Here is a 21,525-nt window from a genome sequence, read left to right as displayed (position 1 = left end):
TGAGCCTGTGCATCCGGAGCCTGTGCTCCGCAACGGGAGAGGCCACAACAGTGAGAGGCCCGCATACCGCAAAAAAAAAATAAATAAATAAATAAAAAAATAAAAAAATAAAAAAATAAATTTCTCCTGTTACATCTTTTACTTTGGAAATTAGGTATTGAATTAAAACGCTTTATGGTTAATGAATAACAGATGAAACCATGGAATCAATAGTAGGACATTTCGCACATGGGGACACAGGAGGATCATTGAGTTCTGAGGCAAACTAGGGAGCTCCAAGAATAGGGTGAGAGCTGCTGGGGTGAGGTAAATGGCATTTCAGTGAAACTTGCTGATGCTGAAGATAACAATTCTCAGAGGATTTAGTTTAAACATGTACTCTTTGGTCTTGTAGTTGATGAGAAAAGAAAGTCCAAAACGACACACATGGTGCTCCTGGAGATCATTAAAGAAGAAGGCCTGTGAGTACTACCTGTTCATCTTTGTTAGGTGGAGCAGCTCACTAGGAGATTCCTGGGCGTCCGTCATACCTACACTCACTCCCTATCCATTCTCAAAGCCTCACAGTGCTGTGAATGTGTAATTGCCTGACTTGTAAGTAAATACATAGTTTTCATTTCCTTAAAGTTCTGTCGTTGACCATTTTGATTCTCCATGGTGGAGTCTTACATGAAACCAATGAACAATAAACTGAAGAAGGTAATAGCTGTTTAGCTCATTCCTATCAGATGCATTCAGACCTGTGTACCTTTTAAAAAACTTTTTATTTGGAGATAATTTCAAATTTACAAAAAGTTGCAAAACTCAAATAGTACAAAGAATACCAGTATGTGTTTTAACCAGATTGGCCTGTTGTTAACACTCTTCCGTTTGTGCTCATGCTTTCTCCCTCCCTTCCCCACTCCCTCCTTTCTTTACTACGCAGACACGTACACGCACCACACACAGATTTTTTCAGAACTAACTTGAGAGTAAGTTACATACCATACATCAAAGCCCCTTACCCCTATGACTGACATTTTCAAAGATGTGGACCTTCTCCCCTTATTTTTCCTTAAATAAAATTTTTCTCACTTTAAGTTTGCCTCATGTTTCTTCATGATTAGATCGAGTCTATGCATTCTTGGCCAGAATAATGTATAGGTGAAATTGTGTCCTCCTCAGGATGTCACATGGAGTCACATATTGTCCACTTGCCCTTCATTGGTTAATTATGATTTCTTAGATTCAAGTTAGCACTGAATAATTTTATTTTTCCTCTTTTGCAACTATAAGCAGTCTATGAGGAAATACTTAATTTAGTATCATAAAGACTCAGAAATTCAATGGTTTACAATTAATTACTTAATTATTTTGGTGCTCAAATTGTCCCAGGTGTGGCCAGTGTGAACTCCTTCAGTCTGGTTCCTGTGCCCTTATAACATGCCCCCATCACTGTTGTTTTTTTTGCACTTCTGTATTTACTTCATTTTAAATGTTTTTGCCCTGTAATAAAATGTGAATGATGCTATATTAACTAACAGCCATGAGGAAATTGTCTTTAATTTTACGTAGGAACTTACTAAAGGAAATCGAGGGGGGAAATCAGTAAATCAGTCATAGAATGTATGTTGTTTTGTTGGTGTCATTAATGCTAGAAAAGATTTCTTGGTTTGGGCATCCTCAGAATGTAGAATATGTGTACACTTTGGAGTACATTGTAGTGCAGGAGTGAACTTGGAGAATATGTGAATGATGATCTGCCTTTTCTAGGACTCTCATCTCTGGGGCCTTTTGTTCAGCATTTTTACTTTGCTTATTATGTTCTTCCCCTAGCCTGGCACCATATCGAGGGTGGTTTCCAGTTATCTCCAGTCTCTGCTGCTCCAATTTTGTCTATTTCTACACTTTTAATAGCCTCAAAGCAGTCTGGGTCAAAGGTCAACATTCTACTACTGGAAAAGATCTGGTAGTTGGATTTGTTGCAGGTAACTAACTTTTCTGAATATAAGATATTTTTATATTTTGTTGTTTATATTGTGGTCCATATACCCTGAGAGGTTATTTTTAACACAAAGTAATGCTACAAAGAATGTAATTAGTTTTCTGACTTGACTCTGTGTGTGTTGTGTGTGTGTGCAGTAAAAATGCATAACATAAAATTTACCATCTTAACAATTTTTAAGTGTACATTTCAGTAGTAGGTTTACATACATTATTGTGAAACAGATCTCCAGAACATTTTCATTTTATAAATGAGAAGTTCTGTACCCACTAAATAACAACTCCCCTTTCCACCCTCCCCACCAGCTCCTGGTAACCACAATTCTACTTTCTGTTTCTATGAATGTGACTACTTTAGATGTCTCGTATAAGGGGAATCATGCAGTATTTGTCTTTTTGTGACTGGTTTATTTCGTTCGACATAATATGTACCTCAAGGTTCATTCATATTGTAGGATGTAATAGGATTTCCTGGTTTTTTAAGGGTGAATAATATTCTATTGTATGTATATATACCACACTGGTTGCACTATTTCAAAATCCCACCAGCAGTTGGTTCCAGGTTCTCCACATCCTTACCAACACTTGTTATCTTCTATTTTTTCTATAGTAGCCATCCTGATGAGGGCGAAGTGATCGTTCACTGTAGTTTTGATTTGCATTTCTCTGATGATTAGTGATGTTGAGCATCTTTTCCTATGATGCTGAGCATCCTTGGAGAAATGTCTATTCAAATCTTTTGCCCATTTTTTGAGTTATTTGATTTTTTGTTATTGTTGCACTGTAAGTATTCTTTATGCATTCTGGATATTAGCCCCTTATCAGATATATGATTTGCACATATTTTCTCCTATTCTGTAGGTTGCCTTTCACTCTGTTGGTATGTCCTTTGATGCTCAAAAGTTTTTAAGTTTGATATTGTGCCATTTGCATATTTTTCCTTTTTTGCCTGTGCTTTTGGTGTCATGTCCAAGAAATCATGCTGAGTTTAATGCCCTGAAAGCTTTCCTCCTATGTTTTCATCTAGGAGTTGTGTAGTTTTAGGTCTTTAATCCATTTAGAGTTAATTTCTGTGTGTGACGTAAGATAAGGATCCAACTTCATTCTTTTCTATGTGGAAATCCAGTTTTCCTAATACCATTTGTTGATGTGACTAGACTGTCCTTTCCCCCTTTGAATGGTCTTGGCACCCTTGTGAAGATCAGTTGACCATATACACAAAGTTTTATTTTTGAGCTGACTTGGCTTATTTTTATCTTCTTAATCCAGAGAGGAAGGTCAGTTATCCCTGTTTAGCAGCCTGTACCCAGAATTTATGGACATAGGTCTCTTTTTTAAAAAAATGAAGATTACAGTACCTTTCCTGCTTACTTTCTGGGGGTTTTTGTTTGTTTGTTTGTTTTGTTTTTTTGGACTGAGGATTGCATGCAATGTTTAACATGAACAGGACTAGCTACATAATTTTCAGGGTCCAGTACAAAATGAAAATGCAGGATTCCTTGTTCACAATGTATTAAGTGTTTCAAGATGGTTGACACTGAAGCATTAAACCAAGCACAAGACGGGTTACATACTCATGAAGCCCACCGTGAGTGTGAAAGCATTTAGTCAGGTGTGACCAAGAGCTTTCAGTGCACAGCCCATGCAGTCAGTATCGCCATAGTCGTTAGTACCTTAGGGGTTCACAGGAGAAAGGTCACTTTTGGCTGGGAGGTATCTCCTTATAGGAAGCAGTTCCTCTTGAGCTGAGACTTGGCAGAATTAGTAACACCTGGAGATAAGTGGTGATGGTTTCTGTATGGAGAGAATGGTAGCAAACTGAGAGAATACAGGACCACATTTAGAACAGTGAGTTCTATAATTTTGTGAGTGAGTGAAGTGAGTGTAGGAACATGAGCAATAAAGTTGGAGAGTTGAATAGGAGCCCAAGTTTAGAAGGCTTTGGATCCTTGTCATCTGAGACTTCCGAAACGCTAAGGAGCCATTAACTTGATATTGTGAATGTTTAGTTACTGTCTGTCTCTACGCAGTGGAATATGAGCTCTGTAAGAGCAGGTATCTTTATCTATATATGGTGTATCAAAGATATATATAAGATGCAGAGCAGTATCTTATATATACTTTATATATATAAGATATAGGGGCTTCCTTGGTGGTCCAGTGGTTAAGACTCCATGCTTCCAGTGCAGGGGTCACAGGTTCAATCCCTGGTCAGGGAACTAAGATCCCGCATGCCGTGTGATGTGGCCAAAAAAAAAAAGAAAGTTAAAGATATATATTACATCTACTAGACAATATATATTGCAATTATAAATATATCTCTATATATGTAATTGTTATATCTATACATATATAAGATAATGAATACATATGATACCTGCTTTTGTGGCATATGTATATATATATATCTGTTCCCCCCTGCCTTGCTAAATTTTCAGTAAGAACAATTCCTAACATGTAGTAGGAGCTCAATAAATATTTGCTAAATAAACAAAATATTTGTTGAATTAATCAGGGTTTTATTAAAGAGATGGGAAAAAAGTAGGTCTCTTTCCTTTGGGTTTTTTGTGTTTATCTAGTCTGTATCTAAATTAATTTATTTAAATGTTGCATGTTTAGTGTTAGTATTTTGTGGACTCACTTATTGATATATTCTTTGAAAAATTACTGATGTGGGAGCCACACAGTTGAATAATGTAAATGTCCATTTGAAATGAAAATGATTTGATTGAAAAATAGTTACCAGGCCAGGAGTATTCATGGCCCCCAATTTTTCCTCTTCACCTATATGAGACCACTGCTGTTTTTTTATTTGGTCTCTGAGCCTTTCTTATGCTTAATACTCATTTTAGTCTCAAGTTGATTTTGATATAATGAACTTTCACTTGGACCAACTTTTTTTTTAATTGCGATATAATTGACATAATATTCTATTAGTTTCAGGTATACGACATAATGATTCAATATTTGTGTATAATGTGAAATGATCACCACAAGAAGTCTGGTTAACATCCATCATCACAGATATTTACAATTTTTTTTCTTTTCTTGTGGTGAGAACTTTTAAGATAGACTCTCAGCAACTTTCAAATATTCCGTTCTGTATTATTAAGTATAGTCACCTTCTGTACATCACATCCCCATGACTGACTTATTTTATAACTGGAAGTTTGTGCCTTTTGACCACCCTCACCCCCAACCCCCGCCAGACCAACTTTCACATAAAGAGTATAACACACAGGGTTTCATTTTCTGGGGTAATAAATGAATGCTTATAGGTAGGTAACTCAGGATAGAAGTCTGGAAGTCTTCATAGAGAGTGCTCTCTAACCCTCCATGTCTGTCTGGCCTTCACGAACCATCAGTCTGTCTCTTAAATATCTCTTGAATCCATTCCCTCGTCTCCATGTCCATAGCCATTTCCCAAAATCAAGTGCCATCATCTCTCACTTGGACCATTGCTCTATTCTGATCTCTTTGCTTCTCAAGTCTTTCTCATTAACATACTTTGCATAGTTCCGCTTCAAGTAGCCTTTCTAGAAGAATGGTTTTCAAACAGTGTCATAATTCAAAGAACTCAAGTTTGAGATCTGTTCACTTGAAAAAATATCAGAATAGATCCAACCTGTAGATGGAGGAATCTTCTTTTTTACATAATTGCAACAAATGGCAATCTGGTATGATCTTTTATACTTGAGACCAAGTATTGGTAATACCTTGATTTTAATACTTTTTTTTTTTTTTTTTTAACCCACGCTGTGTGGCATGTGGCATGCAGGATCTTAGTTCCCCAACAAGGGATCAAACCCGTGTCCCCTGAATTGGGAGTGCAGAGTCTTATCCACTGGACCGCCAGGGAAGTCCCTTAATACTTTTTAGATAACTGTGGTTCATATGTATTTACATTTAAAAGGGTATGACTCACTGTCAGAGACTAACTCATATAACTTCCCATGAAACTACTAGTTTATGAAATATATGATTAAATCTTCTCCTTTTTAGGTGTCCCAAGTTGTTTGTTTGCTGTATCTGGCATCCCATTATCTACTAGGTACACACAACCCCTTGTTATTCTCTCTCACTGTGCTCTGCTCATTTTCTTTCTAACTCTTATGCAGTTTATAATTACAATAGATCCTCCCATACCTAAAACAGCTAGACTGGTATGGTAGGGCAGTTAGTTTTAAAAAGTCAGTGGAAGTAGGGACTATCATAAATAGCCTACATGCCTTAAGCATTTTATTTTAACCTAAGATATGTGAATATATACTTCTCCAATATTTTGTATGGCCAAGGCATGTCCACTCACTGATGGAAGTTTTGTACTTTTTTTCTCGTATAACCCATACCTGTAAATGCTTTGCCTACTGTAACAGATATGACCGACGTAAGCAGGTTTGAGAAAAGACATAAATCACTCCTGGTAAGCCTCAACCCCTGTGGGATGGAAGTAGAAGAGCACGGGTACACTAGGGAGTAGCCTGCTGGCCGCAGGGGTCAGCGCGCTGTGGCATCTGTCGGTGGGTCCTGTAAAGGGAAAGAGGAGCACAGGTTTATCTGGTGAGTCCATTATACGGAACTGCTTAAAAGAGATCCCACTGTATTAATATCATTCTAATTCACTTACATTCTGAAATGTTTTCTTGAGAGCGTGAGAAAAGAATGGAATTACGCTTGACGTTCAGGGAGAACCCGTGGGTCTGTGTTGATTGTGAACATCGTCTGTTACCTGTCTTGTCAGAGAAATGATTGAGAACTGCTATTCTAATATCCGAATCTGATTATGTTGTGCCCAGCTTCAGACCCTTCAGTGTCTGCCGCTTGCGTGTAGGATGGAGTCGCGGCGCCCTCAGCAGAAAAGGCCCCCCTCGTACACGTGCAGGATAAGAGCCTAACATACGAGATCTGCTGTGATACTGCTTACCTCCTTCTCTTGGTCTTTCCTATTCCTGTTCTCCTGTGCCAAACCGTGATTCCTTGAATAGACCGGGCCCTTAGTAACTTCATTCCTCTGCAGCTGCTGTTGTCAGTCTGAAGCAGCCTTACTGCTTTTTTTATCTTATTAACTCCTAGTCATCCTTTTATTCTCATCTGAAGCCACCTCCTCTTCAGGAAGCCTTCCCTGTTTCTCATGTCCACCACCCCCAAGTTTTATTCTGGGTTAGGTGCCTACCCTCTGTGCTCCAGCTCTGTGTATACCTCTGTCTCAGTGCTTACTCTGCTAGATAACAATAGTCTGCATATTTGTCTTTATCTTTTACTAGACAATGAACTCCTTAAGGGCAGAGACTACATTTTTTTAAATCTCTGTATCCCCAGTGCCTGATACACAGAAGGTGCTGATTAAATGTTGAATGAATGAATTCAATTTAAAGGACCACTCCTCCTGTAATCTTCATCATTTTACTAGTTGCCCTACCAAAAGTCTTGAATTCATCCTCTTTCTCTTTGACCCCGCCTCCAGTCTGTGAGCAAATCCTATTGCCTGTTTCTTCATATGGTTTCTAGAATTCAGCCCCTTCCCCACTACCACCTGTGTCCAAACCACCACTAAATCTTGCCAGGATTATCTTCAAAGCCTCCTAACTGATGTCCTGCTTCCTCCTTTGTCCCCTTCAATATGTATTCAACACAGCAGCCAGTGTGATCATGTTAAAACATAAGTGAGGGCTTCCCTGGTGGCGCAGTAGTTAAGAATCCGCCTGCCAATGCAGGGGACATGGGTTCGAGTCCCGGTCCGGGAAGATCCCACATGCCGCGGAGCAACTAAGCCCGTGCGCCGCAACTACTGAGCCTGCGCTCCAGAGTCTGCAAGCCACAACTACTGAGCCCGTGTGCCACAACTACTGAAGCCTATGCACCTAGAGCCCGTGCTCCACAACAAGAGAAGCCACTGCAGTGAGAAGCCCGCACACCGCAACAAAGAGTAGCCCCCGTTCGCCGCAACTAGAAAAAGCCTGCGCGCCGCAACAAAGACCCAACGCAGCTAAAAATAAATAAATAAAATAAATTTTAAAAACATAAGTGAGATTGTATTATTTCTCTGTTCAAAGGACTCCAATTGCTTCCCTTCTCACTCAGAGTAAAAGCCAGAGTCCTTTCCTTGTCCTACAAAGCGCTGTGTCACCTGGCCCGCCCATCCTCTTCACTCACCCCACTGCAAGCCTCACTTACCTCTTCTCCAGGAATGCTCCTGGCATGCTTCTGCCTGGGGGCCTGTCTGCCTGCTGTTTCCTCTGCCTGGTTACTGCGAGGTTCACTCCCTCACCTCCTTTAAGGTCTTTCCCTAAACGGCCACACTGTTGAAAATGGTGCCCCTTTCTACCCCACAAAACTTTATCCCCCTTCTCTGCTTAAATTTTCTCCTTAACCCTATCCTCTAACATACTACATATTTTACTCATTTATCCTGTCTTACACCATTAGAACATAAGCTTCAAAAGGACAGGGATTTTCATTTTTTATTTACTTCTGTATCATCAGCACCTACTTAGCACATAGTAGACACACAATACGTATTTGATGAGCAGGCCACGGATGGCTGACTTGCAGGTCATAAAGATTTACTTTTCCTAAGATACACGTAACGTTATTTAAGAATTGCTGATTCATACCTCAGATAAAAAAACACCTATTAGCTAGTTTTATATGTTTCCAGTTGCTTTAAGAAGGTAGATTTAATATCAGTAAAAATAAACTTTCTAACAGCTCTTGTAAAAGGCTATTGGGGTGAGAATGAATTCCTATCTTTTGAGATTTTCAAAAATAAAGTGAATAATCACCTGGTGGTTGGATTAGATCAGTGGATCCACAGGGAACATATGACCATGTCTGGAGACATTTTTGGTTGTCACAACTGGAGGATGCTACTGGCATCTAGTGGTAGAAGGCCAGGGATACTGCTAAACATCCTACACAGTTGCACCCCTGCCCCGCCCCAAACTTATAATTATCCAGCCCCAAATGTCAATAGGGTCACAGTTGAGAGACCCTTGATCAGATGAATTGTATAGTCCTTTATAATTCTGTGATTCTCTGATTATAGGTCCTCTCTTTTCCTGAAGGTAGGGAATTCCTTGGAAATCACTTTTGTGAGTTTTAAACTCCTCATAACATGTTTTTAAATCTTAATGCTTACCGCATTTTTACAATAATTAAAACAGCTTTTTCTCTTCCTGCTCTGAACCCTGTCATTGTGTTACAGTCACTGTAGGAATGAGTTTCATTATCGCCGGGGAGAACTAGGAGCAGTATTATTGTTACTCCACTTCTTCTAGGAACTTAGAGAGTTATTACTATTTATTTTATTTTCACAGAAGAAAGCCCAAATAGCTTAATACCCTGGGGAAGAATTTGAGAGCAGAACCTTACAGATAACTTAAATGAAGATGATACTTGCCATTTTTATGAAATTGGAATTTTTATCAATAACTTTTTGAATGCCAATGGTGTTATCACTGTTGTGACAGTTGAAATTAATTTCCTGTCCTTAGGCCTTAAATCTGGTAAGGCAGGTTTGTTCCTGTAGTGTGCCAAGTTGCATTGCTTTGTAAGGAGCCAAGCACTTAGATTTCTGACCCTGATCTGCCATTTTCTTATCTCAGTGGTCATTGCACGTGTTCCCCAGAAGTGCACCCAGTTAGCATTCTCCATTTTTGTTTCCTGTCCTTAACTCAGGAGACTCACTACTAAAAAAACTTTGTTTTTAATATTTCAGAAGTAAATAGCTGTGTTTCAATTATCCTTGAATCAGTGAGTGATTTTAGTGATTGTGTTCAGTTACTTTTTTTGTGTGTGTGTGGTACGCGGGCCTCTCACTGTTGTGGCCTCTCCCGTTGCGGAGCACAGGCTCCGGACGCGCAGGCTCAGCGGCCACGGCTCACGGGCCCAGCCGCTCCGCGGCACGTGGGATCTTCCCGGACCGGGGCACGAACCCGTGTCCCCTGCATCGGCAGGCGGACCCCCAACCACTGCGCCACCAGGGAAGCCCTCAGTTACTATTCTTCATCTTTTAATTTTGGTTCTGTTTTCTTATAAATGATTTTCTATGAAGAGAGAAAATAGAATCATTTGAATTGGAAGAAAAACAATTTCCTGTTCTTAAGTAGGTAACGTATTAATATTCCCATCTTAGAGCTGAAGTAACAACCATGGCTTGGAACTGGCAGAAGAATTTTCTACACATAAATAAGCAGACAGCTTTCTCTATCCTGCAGCCATATCCATCGTGCTTTAGTCAGAGTCGGAATCACTCATCGTGTTCGTTTGCAGCTTGTTTTTCCTCCGTGGAATGTTGTCCTTTGCTTGATTATATAGGTTGCAAGTTTTTAGTAAAGTTTGGATCCTCGGGTATTTTCCCAGAACTCATAAAAGGACAGTGGTTAAAAAAAATACCTCTCCATCTATTTTGTCTTAGAGGATTAAAGAATTTCTCAGATAAAAAGCTTTGAAATACAAAATGTTCTTACAAGGACTTTATATTCTCTTCTTTAAATGATGTGATGCATTTTTGTACTTGACAGTGTCCTTAGAATCCTCTCCATCTTTCAGCCTGTGTTAATTATGGGGATATGTAAGCAGAATTTTAAATAGTGGCTAAATCTTAATCTTTGCTGCATTGCCTCTGAAATGTTTTGTGTGTGCCTACCTCTTGAATAGAACATGAAGGGAATTTTGATTTCCAAAGAATTTATTTAATGGGCAACCTATTTTATTTGTTTAGAAAGGTATGTATACTGTGCCTGTCTACAGTATCCAGCTTGTGATCTCTGGTTCTGAGCTCTCCTGTCTTCATCTTAAAAAAAAAAAATAAGCGGTAGACTGCTCAGTAGCACTTTCTAGTCTGATTTTTCTGGCTGTTGATTTTTTTGGTAAAGTGATGTGTACATTATATTGAATAGGAATACATTATAAAGTCTGGGCAAATGGGAGTGTATTGATAGTTTTCTATCTTGGCCTCTTGGGCACTGGTGCTTTTGTAAAATGAGACTAGCAAGAATCTCTAGTTAAGACTTTTTCAGATTATGTTCAATGCCTCAAGTGACCATGTATGAATATATTGATTCATAACTAAAGATGACTCCTTTGTGTTATGTGAAAAAATATAACAAATACCACTCATAAAATTATTTGATAATGCCTTTTATTTTGAGAAATGTGTTCTCACAATGTTTCTAAGGAGAGGTGCCAAAATATCTTACTTTTGCAACTGCATTCAGCTAATGAATATTTAGAATTTGAATTTCCTGGTGTTTTCACCAAGCTTAGCCTTGGTGTTTTCTATATATAGTATGTTTTGAGATTCCTTAAATCAAAACGTTCTTAATCCTGTTGTATTTAAATGGCTTTTAGTAAAAGAAGATTTCTCTTCCTTATAATTGTGCCTCTTGGTTCTTCAGAGTATGGCTAGAGCCAGATAGCTTGATATACCATTGTTTGCTGAGTTTCCTCATTAGTTTACTTGTTAAATATTTATTTAACAAACTTTTATAAAGTATATACTGTGTATCAGGCACTTTGTTACGAGTCTGTCTGGTATTTTTCTCTAATCATTTCAGGACTGATGAGGAATATTTTAATAACTCAAGGTGGTGTTAAATTGGGATCATGTATTTTCAAAAAAGAAGCACCTGGCTTATTGTTTTGTTCCACTCTGAGGCCACCTTGGGCGGCCAAGATCCCCGTCCTTAAACTTGTAAGGATTTAAGGATTATGATGCTTGTGAAACTGTTTCAGGTGTTTTTATGATGATTCATAACTGCTGCTTGCTGCCTGCCTATCCCAATTCCCCAAGTGATGAAGTCTTCTGTGAGCCTCCAGTCCCTGTTGAAGCACTTTCAAATGTCACACTTTCTCTCACTTATTGTAGTAGATCCATACTCACTTAAAACCATGTGGGCTACTTACATGAGAGTTGTAAACTGTGTGTTTGATGTGGTATTGTCATGGACTTATTTAGCATGTGATCAACAAGTCACTTCCCTGTCTTAAAGCTGTTTTTAAAAACTGTACTTAAAACTATATCAAAATTGCTACTTTGGTGGTTATATAAATTGACAAACAGATTGCCTCCTATTATACAACTGAGGAAACTCAGTACTCTCTTCATGTGGAGAAGTACTGCTGCCAGCCATTCTGCTATCAGCAAGGCTTCTGAACTGCTTCTAACAGTAGTGGCTTGTGTTGTACCCTGGCACAAAGGGACACCTTACCTTAGGTCTCCTAGTAGGTCAGTGGCAGAAGTATAACTGGAACATTGGTGTGTAGCTTTACCCTAAGACAGCAAAGCTTAAAAGGTTACATTTTGCTTTCCCTTTGTCTCTCTCCCTTTCTTTTTAAAGGAGTGGTGAATGTGCTGCTAACAACTCCGCTCTGGGTAGTAAACACCCGACTGAAGCTGCAAGGGGCAAAATTTAGGAATGAAGACATTTTACCCACCAACTACAGTGGTGTTATTGGTGAGTGTCTCCTGGGTGAGTTCCTTTTTAAAGATTTTCTTTTCTCTTTGTATCTGGAATTTACCGCCATGATAATGCTACAACCTCAAATCTCAGTGCCCAACAGTAAGTATTTGTTCAGCTTATGTGTCTCTGGATTGACAGGGATTTGACTCATCTAGGCTGACTCCAGCCTAGAAGTCTCAGCTCCATGTGTCTCTCTTCCTTTTCCTGGGACCAACCTGAGCATATTCTTCTCTTGGTGATGGCAAAAACACAAGAGGACATGCCCAATCATACAAGCACATTTCAAGCCCCTGTTTGCATTTTGTCTGCTAACATCCTCTTGGCCTAAGCACAACCAGTGGCCAAGCCCCAAGATAAGGGGTAGAGAAATATACCCACGGAGTATATCCCATGGAGTATAGGTGGGAGGGGATGAATATTTCTGAAGAGGGCTTCCCTGGTGGCGCAGTGGTTGAGAGCCCACCTGCCGATGCAGGGGACACGGGTTCGTGCCCCGGTCCGGGAAGATCCCACGTGCCGCGGAGTGGCTGGGCCTGTGTGCCGTGGCCGCTGAGCCTGCGCGTCCGGAGCCTGTGCTCCGCAACGGGAGAGGCCACAACAGTGAGAGGCCTGCGGACCACAAAAAAAAAAAAAAAAAAAATTTCTGAAGAGCAATCTGCTGCTTTTTTTCCCTAGTGTTTTCTTTAGATGAAGATACCAGATTAGCATCTGATATCTTTGAGCTTCTGCTTTTTAATAGTATTACATTGCCAGGTTCTCCTTTCCCATGCTTTCATCTTTGTAATGAGAACAGTGGTTTTCTTATAAAGCAATCCTATAAAATGGACTCCAGAGAACTATCTCATCTTTTTTTTATAAATCTATTTATTTATTTATTTAGGCTGCATTGGGTCTTCGTTGCTGCGCATGGGCTTTCTCTAGTTGTGGCAAGCAGGGGCTGCTCGTTGCGGTACGCGGGCTTCTCATTGTGGTGGCTTCTCTTGTTGCGGAGCAGGGCTCCAGGCACATGGGCTTCAAGAGCTGTGGCACGCGGGCTCCAGAGCGCAGGCTCAGTAGCTGTGGTACACGGGCCTAGTTGCGCCGCAGCATGTGGGATCCTCCCGAACTAGGGCTCGAACCTATGTCCGCTGCGTTGGCAGGCAGATTCCCAATTACTGCGCCACCAGGGAAGTCACCTCTAATCTTTTTCTGTACTGACCTTTGTTGTGAAACACGTGGGCTATCAGTTCACAATTCTGTGTAGTACAGAGTTCCCAGAGGTGGTGATGATTACTTAGGGAAAACTTGACATGCTAACCCCAGATTTGTCAGGAAGGGTTGCCTGTGAGTGAAATTGGTCTCTCAATAACTTGGTGATGGTCACTATCTGATGATTATTCAAAATTAGTTAACTGATTAACTTGTCATTGCAAGAGGGAAATCTTGATAGAATCAGTATCATAGAATACTGATAGAATCAGGTTTGTGTTCTGAGTACATTGTCTTCTCTAGTTAGGGGATTGTCATCAAAGGTCCTTGATTTCTTGCTCAGATGCTTTCCACCAGATCATTCGCGATGAAGGAATCCTGGCTTTATGGAATGGCACATTTCCCTCCTTGCTGTTGGTCTTCAATCCTGCCATCCAATTCATGTTTTATGAAGGTTTAAAACGGCAGCTTTTAAAGAAACGAATGAAGGTAAGCCCTGATTCTGAAAGCAGCAGACAATCCCTGACACCTTCTTGCTGTTTAGATTGATGCAGTTTGTTCTTCCTTTGCTTTCCAGCTTTCTTCTTTGGACGTGTTCATCATCGGTGCAATAGCCAAAGCAATTGCCACCACGGTCACCTATCCTCTGCAGACAGTACAGTCAATTCTGAGGGTGAGTGCCAGGGTTCTCCCTGCATTTAGTCAAAGAACATTCTAAAATACGTGGTTTCCCTGTTTGAAGCAATGTTAATAAAGCAATAAAGTAGTCCGGAGCATTCCTCATCCATTTTTTCCATTATTTGATATTTTGCTAACCAGGCTGGCTGTCAGTTGGTTTCCTATTTGGTTTGGAACGAAGTTTACATTTGTGGTTTCTTTGGTAACATGCTGTCTCAGAAAACCCAAATATGGAAGACGTTCTTTATTCTTATTTTTTATTTATTTATTTATGGCTGCGTTGGGTCTTCGTTGCTGCTTGCAGGCTTTGTCTAGCTGCAGTGAGCAGGGGCTACTCGTTGTTGCGGTGCGCGGGCTTCTCATTGCAGTGGCTTCTCGTGGCAGAGCACGGGCACTAGGCGTGTGGGCTTCAGTAGTTGTGTCTCGCGGGCTCTAGAGCGCAGGCTCAGTAGTTGTGGCGCACGGGCTTAGTTGCTCCACGGCATGTGGGATCTTCCCCAACTAGGGCTCGTACCTGTTTCCCCTGCATTAGCAGGCAGATTCTTAACCACTGCGCCTCCAGGGAAGTCCCAGAAGTTCTTTAAAGACCTCAGGAAAATATAAGTTTGCTTCCTTCACATTCAAGTTGATTTGCTTGGTGCCCAGGGTGGATTATCCTTTACAAAATCAGAGATTCATTTAGGAGGAATGAATGATTTAGCTTTTCTGAAGCACTTTCAAATTTGTAGCTTTTCATTCATTCAGTTATTTATTCACTGAAATTTTTTTTTTTTTTTTTTTTTTTTTTTTTTTTTTTTTTTTGGTGCTAGGCGGGCCTCTCACTGTTGTGGCCTCTCCCGTTGCGGAGCACAGGCTCCGGACGCGCAGGCTCAGCGGCCATGGCTCACGGGCCCAGCCGCTCCGCGGCAGGTGGGATCTTCCCGGACCGGGGCATGAACCCGCGTCCCCTGCATGAGCAGGCGGACTCTCAACCACTGAGCCACCAGGGAAGCCCGGCTTTTTCTTTTGAGGTAGAATTTTCCCCATGATTCTCTGTAAAATGAAAATTCTCATGCTTGCTTCATTGAAAAAATATTTCTTATTTTCACTTATTTCATTGAAATATTTTATATATGTCAGTGAAATAAGAGGATTAATTAAATCTAAATACTGGGCTTCCCTGGTGGCGCAGTGGTTGGGAGTCTGCCTGCCGATGCAGGGGACACGGGTTTGTGCCCCGGTCCGGGAGGATCCCACGTGCCGCGGAGCGGCTGGGCCCGTGAGCCATGGCCACTGAGCCTGCGTGTCCGGAGCCTGTGCTCGGCAACGGGAGAGGCCCCAGCAGTGAGAGGCCCGCGTACCGCAAAAAAAAAAAAAAAAAAAATCGAAATACTAATGGATATTTTTATTACCATATGCTGTAACATGTTACTCCAACATAATTTCCTCTGCAAGCGGAAATTGAGATAAAGAAAGCGGTAGCAAGCAGTAATTATTTATCTTTTTTTCTTCTTCCCCAGTTTGGACATCACAGACTGAACCCAGAAAACAGAATGCTGGGGAGTCTTCGGAACATTCTCTATCTCCTCCACCAACGAGTAAGGTGAGCTTTGTAGATGGTTCACATCCTGTCCTCTCTTTTATTTAAAAAAAAAAAAATTATTTTATTTTAGTCTGTGTTGGGTCTTCTTTGCTGCGCGCGGGCTTTCTCTAGTTGCGGTGAGCAGGGGCTACTCTTGGTTATGGTGCACGGGCTTCTCATTGTGGTGGCTTCTCTTGTTGTGGAACACGGACTCTAGGCACGCAGAGTTCAGTGGTTGTGGCACGCGGGCTCAGTAGTTGTGGCTCACAGGCTCCAGAGTGCAGGCTGAGTAGTTGTGGAGCACGGGCTTACTTGCTTCGCGCCATGTGGGATCTTCCCGGACCAGGGCTCGCACCCGTGTCCCCTGCCTTGGCAGGCGGATTCTTAACCACTGCGCCACCAGGGAAGCCCTCTGTCCTCTCTTTTAACAGCCGTCTCTGCCAAGAAGTGGTTGGATTTGCTTACCTTGCACTTCTGCCTTGGCAGTGGCAGCCTAGAAACCTCTCCCTTGCCTGCTGTGCTCAGACATTTCTGACTTTAGGGGCTAAGTGAGATATGACAGCATTTTGGGAAATTATGGAAAAGTTTAGGTCCTTATTCTTTGTTAGTTACAAAGATTCAGTACTCCTTTAGAAAGGGAATCCTCCTATGAAATCCTGCCATTTGCAACAACATGGATGGACCTTGAAGGTATTATGAAGTAAGTCAGGCAGAGAAAGACAAACATGTGATTTCACTCATATGTGGAATCTAAAAACAAACAAACAAGCTCACAGATGCACAGAACAGACTAGTGGTTACCAGAGAGGAAGAGGGTTCAAGGGCGGGCAAAATGGGTGAAAGGAGTCAGCTGTACAGTAACGGATGGTTACTGGACTTGTGGTGGTGATCACTGTGTAGTGTATACAGATGTCAAATTATAATGCGGTATACCTGAAACATATAATTTTTATAAAGAGAGAGCCCTCCTGTAATCTAATATAGAGACCACTCTGCTGAGTAGTCCTCCATCGATGACATATCCTGTGACCTCTCATAGGTAGAAATAAGCAGCTGTTAGGGAGCAGCAGTCACAGCCGGAAAAGGAGGGAAGAGTAGGAGGAGTTTCAACAGTTTTATCATCATAATGATGACAACGGTGATGACGATGAGAGCAGCTGACACTGTTGAGTGTTTGCTGTGTGGCAGACGCTAAGCCAGACGCCCTGCCTGGCTAATCTCACTTACTCCTAACAACGGCCCTATGAGGCAGAGACTGTCGTCATTTCCCCATTTCATTTAAAGAAACTGATCCCTAGGGAAGTCAAATAGGTCAGCACCTTTGAAGCAAAAGCTGCTGTAACTTTATTACTGTTTCTAGATGTAAGATATTTTTAAATAAATTTATTATAAAGATAGAATATACTTGGGATAAAAAATAAAATCAAAGATAAAGAATTGGTACAAAGTAAAAAATAAATGCTGAGCATACCAAGTGTTGGCAAGAATGTGAAGTGACCAGAACTTTCCTATGCTGGTGGGAAATTAGAATGGCACAACCACTTTGGAACGCAATTTGGCATATTTTCTGATAAAGCTAAACGTACACCTACCATAGACCCAGCCATTCCTCTTCAGGGTCTTTACCCAAGACAAATGAAATGCATCTACACGAAGACCTGTGCATAAATGTTAATAACGGCTTTCTTTGTGAGAGTCAAAAACTGGAAACACCCCAGATGTCCATCATCAGATGAGTAGATACAAGTTGTGGTATACCTAGACAGTGGAATACTATTCAGAAAGGAAAAAGAAATAATTACTGATACATGCAAAAACGTGGATGGATCTCAAAATAATTTTTCTGAGTAGAAGAGGTCAGTATGAAAAAGATTTCATACTGTATGATTCCACTTACATAAAACTTAGCAAATGCAAATAATCTACAGTGACAGAAAACATATTAGTGGCTGCCTAGGGCCAGAGTAGGTGGAGGGAGAGTGACTGCAAAGGGATATGAGGCCACGTTTTCAGGTCATGGATATGTTCACTACCTTGAATGTGGTGATTGTTTCATGGGTGTAGCCGTCAGTCAAAACTCATCAACTTGAAGTCATTTAAACTTCAATAAAGCTACAAATACGTGCACACCTACTGTGTTTTCTCTCCTCTCTCTTTACCAAGAGTTAGTCACTGTTAACAAAAAGTGCATGTATTTCCAGAATACTGTATAAAACATATATTTTGGGTATTCATTTTTATATAAATGGAATCATATGGTAATACTGTTTTGTACCTTGTCTTTTTGTAAAAATGTTACAAACAATCCTTCACATCAATATCTGTACATTTATCTAGTTTTTTTAAATGACTGCGTTTTTTGTTACATAATATGCCATAATTTTTTGACCAATACACTTATGATAAATATTTAGTTTGTTTCCAGTTTTTTGCCTGTACAAACATTGACAAATGAATAGTCCATAAATTTAGCTTTATATACCTCAGTTATTATAATTGTAGAGAAAATTCCTTGAAGTGGAATTACTTAAGAAGTTTGAACATACAAAATTTTGATAGGTATTGATTGCCATGTTGACCCAAAAAGATGATACCCATCTCCATTTCTACCAGCATTCTGAGAGTTAAGAAAGATGTAGTTAAGAAGGTAGTGTCAACAGGAAATCTTTAGAGTTATATAGTTTTGAAATTCAGCATGTTTTTACATCTTTCATCTCGTTTGGTTCTCACTCAGCCTGTGCGTGTAGAAGGGTGACTATATTCCCATTTTTACAGATCAGGAAGCAGGTTTAGAGAAAGTGACTTGCCCAACACCAGACAGATGCAGGCAGAGCCAGATGTTCAAACTCATACGCTCAGTAAGCGCTCAGGAACCATTGAATGTATGTTCATCCACTAGAACGTTCTACAATGATGGAAATACCTGTTCTGTTCAGTAGGGTTGCCACCAACCACGTGTGGCTGTTAAGCACTTGAAATACTGCCAGTACAATTGAGAAACTGAATTTTAAATTTTATTTAAATTTCAATGATCACGTGTGGCTAGTAGCTACCATATATCGGACAGTGCAGTATACCATGCCAGGCCTCTCCAAACTTTTGATTGATTAAGAACACCTGAAGTGCTTACTAAAGTACAGATTCATGCCTCCCCTCTGGAGCGGGGGCCTGGCAATCTTCATTTCTAAACAGACCCTGGTGACTCTGATGTGAGTGGATGTAAAGAAAATCGACACTACTGTGTATCTTTCCTTTACTACTGACACAGAGCACTTCACTTCTGGCACTTCCGGTCACCAGACGTTGCGTGGGGGGTTCCCCGCACTAGGCAGTTCTGTGTGATAGGAGCCAGGCGTCCCGTGATTTAACTCCGTTCTGCTGCTGCGTACCCGGGATCTAGCATTAGATCCCACAGGTTAAGGAAGGGCTCAGTCCTAGGATGCTGACCCTCACTTCAGATGACAGTCACAGGTGGTCGGTCCCCAGGTTACACAAAACTTCTGTCTGACTTGGCTACGAATTGGAGGTTGCCATGACCTCCTCCCCCCTTGGGTATGATTGTTTGCTAGAGCAGCTCACAGAACTCAGGGAAAGGGAAACACGTACGTTTACCAGTTTATTAAAGAATACAGATGAGAGCTTCCGTGGTGGTGCAGTGGTTGAGAGTCCGCCTGCCAATGCAGGGGACGTGGGTTCGTGCCCCGGTCTGGGAAGATCCCACGTGCCGCGGAGCGGCTGGGCCCGTGAGCCATGGCCGCTGAGCCTGCGCGTCCGGAGCCTGTGCTCCGCAACGGGAGAGGCCACAACAGTGAGAGGCCCGCGTACCGCAAAAATAAATAAATAAATAAAAGTACTTAAACAACAGAAGTCCGTTATATCTAAAACTTCCATTGCTTCTTTTTATCCTAAGAATAAACCTTTGCAAAATAGTATTGTTTCTTTGAAAACCTTCTGTTTTTTCTCACCTCTTTCCTTTTAGGCGTTTTGGAATAATGGGACTCTACAAAGGCCTTGAAGCCAAACTGCTGCAGACAGTCCTCACTGCTGCTCTCATGTTCCTCGTTTATGAGAAACTGACGGCTGCTACCTTCACGGTCATGGGGCTGAAGAGCGCACGGAAGCGCTGAGGCATCTTCCACCGCCAGGCGCTCAGAGATGCTCAAGACAGGGGATCCTTCTCTGTGAAGAGAAGCGGTTCCCCTTTTTCTTGCTCCTTCCACTGAGAATTTTACCCTCTGGCTTGAAATGCATCTAAGTTTACACATGGAGTATAGCCAGCTTGACCTGTTACCAACTTAGTTTTTATGATGGTTGGTTGAATTTTGTGGGGGAGTTTGGGCCAATGGCCATATGAAAAGAAAACATCATTGAAAACCTAAAAATGAAAGTTTATGGGGGTTTATTGACTTTTTTGAGGGGGATGGACTCTTGCTCTCATGTATAATCTTTTCCAGGTAAAGTATTTTTTAGATTTGCCAGATGGTCCCTTTCCCTTGAACCCTCCCCCAGGTCCTAGGGCAAATTTGCTACCATGTTAATTCTCCTCATATACTTTTGTATGTCTTCATCTTGGTATTTTCTTCACTAAAAATGTTATGACTATGCCATAAGCATGACTTTATTTTTCTTGGCATTTTTTTTCCTCCTGCTTAAGGAAAGATATCTTCTTTAGTGTGTGAGCTATTTATTTTGTGGGGGAAATGAAAATTATTAATTCCAAATGATTCTCTTATAAACTATTTGTAAATGTCACTTATTTAGTATTTGACATAATTTTAAAATATTTCTTTTGAATCAACCTTTTCATTACCAAACTTGAGGTTTTACGTTCATCCATATAGGCCCCAATAAATTGTCGGCACAGAAGTCATTCTTAAAAGTTGCCCTTTACAGTATTAACACTGAGTTTACAAGCAGCTGGTAAAAATCACAGAAAAGGGGGAGGGAGTAGATACCTTGTTTAGGCTCTGGAATATTATCTTCTTTTATAAACTCTTGGTAGAGACTGTATATTTTGAGAATAAACTTGATTGAGGTTATTTCTATTTGGAAACATTCCTTAGAGTCCTGCTACTCAAAGAGTGGTGCCTCAAGCAATAGCATCACCATCATGTGGGTGCTTATTGGACATGCAGTCCCAGATCTTCTGAATCATATTCTGCATTTTAACAAGATACCTAGGTGATTTGTACTCACATCAAAGTTCAAGAGACCTTAGGGCTCTTGACCCCGCAGAAGATACAGTTAGTTTCAATTATGGAAACCAAGACAAAGATTGTTCTCAAAGCAAAGATAGACTAATGTATTAGAGCAACCTCTGAAAAAACTCGGAGTCCTATGTCATCATTTACTTTCACCTCGTAGCACATGTGCAGGTTCGTAGGACTTTTATTATGTGGCCAGCAATGAATTTAGACATCTCAAGGCACTCAAGAAGCAAACTCCCTCGACATGAGTAGAACAACAGCTTAGCTCTACTTAGTTTGACTTAGTTTTTGACTTAGTTTTTGTCCCTATAACACAATGACAGGTTTTTCATTTATAAGTCTAATTCAGTCCGAGTCAGAGAGAGTAATAATCAAGTGTCTGTGGACTCCAGTATTTAAATTCAATTTTGAGAGTGGAAATTTCTTTCTCTTATTTCTCCTCTGG

General features: G+C 40.7%; 1 protein-coding gene across 1 annotated transcript in view; it reads left to right on the top strand.

The window, feature by feature from the left end:
- The window catches only part of SLC25A17 (solute carrier family 25 member 17), a 41,305-nt gene extending 20,393 nt beyond the window's left edge, over nt 1-20,912 (top strand). Inside the window, exons 3-9 of the mRNA XM_059081103.2 lie at nt 395-461; nt 1,816-1,967; nt 12,324-12,440; nt 13,978-14,123; nt 14,212-14,307; nt 15,812-15,894; nt 19,853-20,912. Of these exons, the coding sequence (XP_058937086.1) occupies nt 395-461; nt 1,816-1,967; nt 12,324-12,440; nt 13,978-14,123; nt 14,212-14,307; nt 15,812-15,894; nt 19,853-20,000 (809 nt within the window). The 3' untranslated portion in view covers nt 20,001-20,912. The remainder of the gene's footprint in view (nt 1-394; nt 462-1,815; nt 1,968-12,323; nt 12,441-13,977; nt 14,124-14,211; nt 14,308-15,811; nt 15,895-19,852) is intronic.
- The last annotated feature ends 613 nt before the right edge of the window (nt 20,913-21,525 follow it).

Source organism: Kogia breviceps, chromosome 12 (assembly GCF_026419965.1).
Source record: "Kogia breviceps isolate mKogBre1 chromosome 12, mKogBre1 haplotype 1, whole genome shotgun sequence".
NCBI lineage: Eukaryota > Metazoa > Chordata > Mammalia > Artiodactyla > Physeteridae > Kogia > Kogia breviceps.
This window is presented reverse-complemented; position numbering and strand designations above follow the sequence as displayed.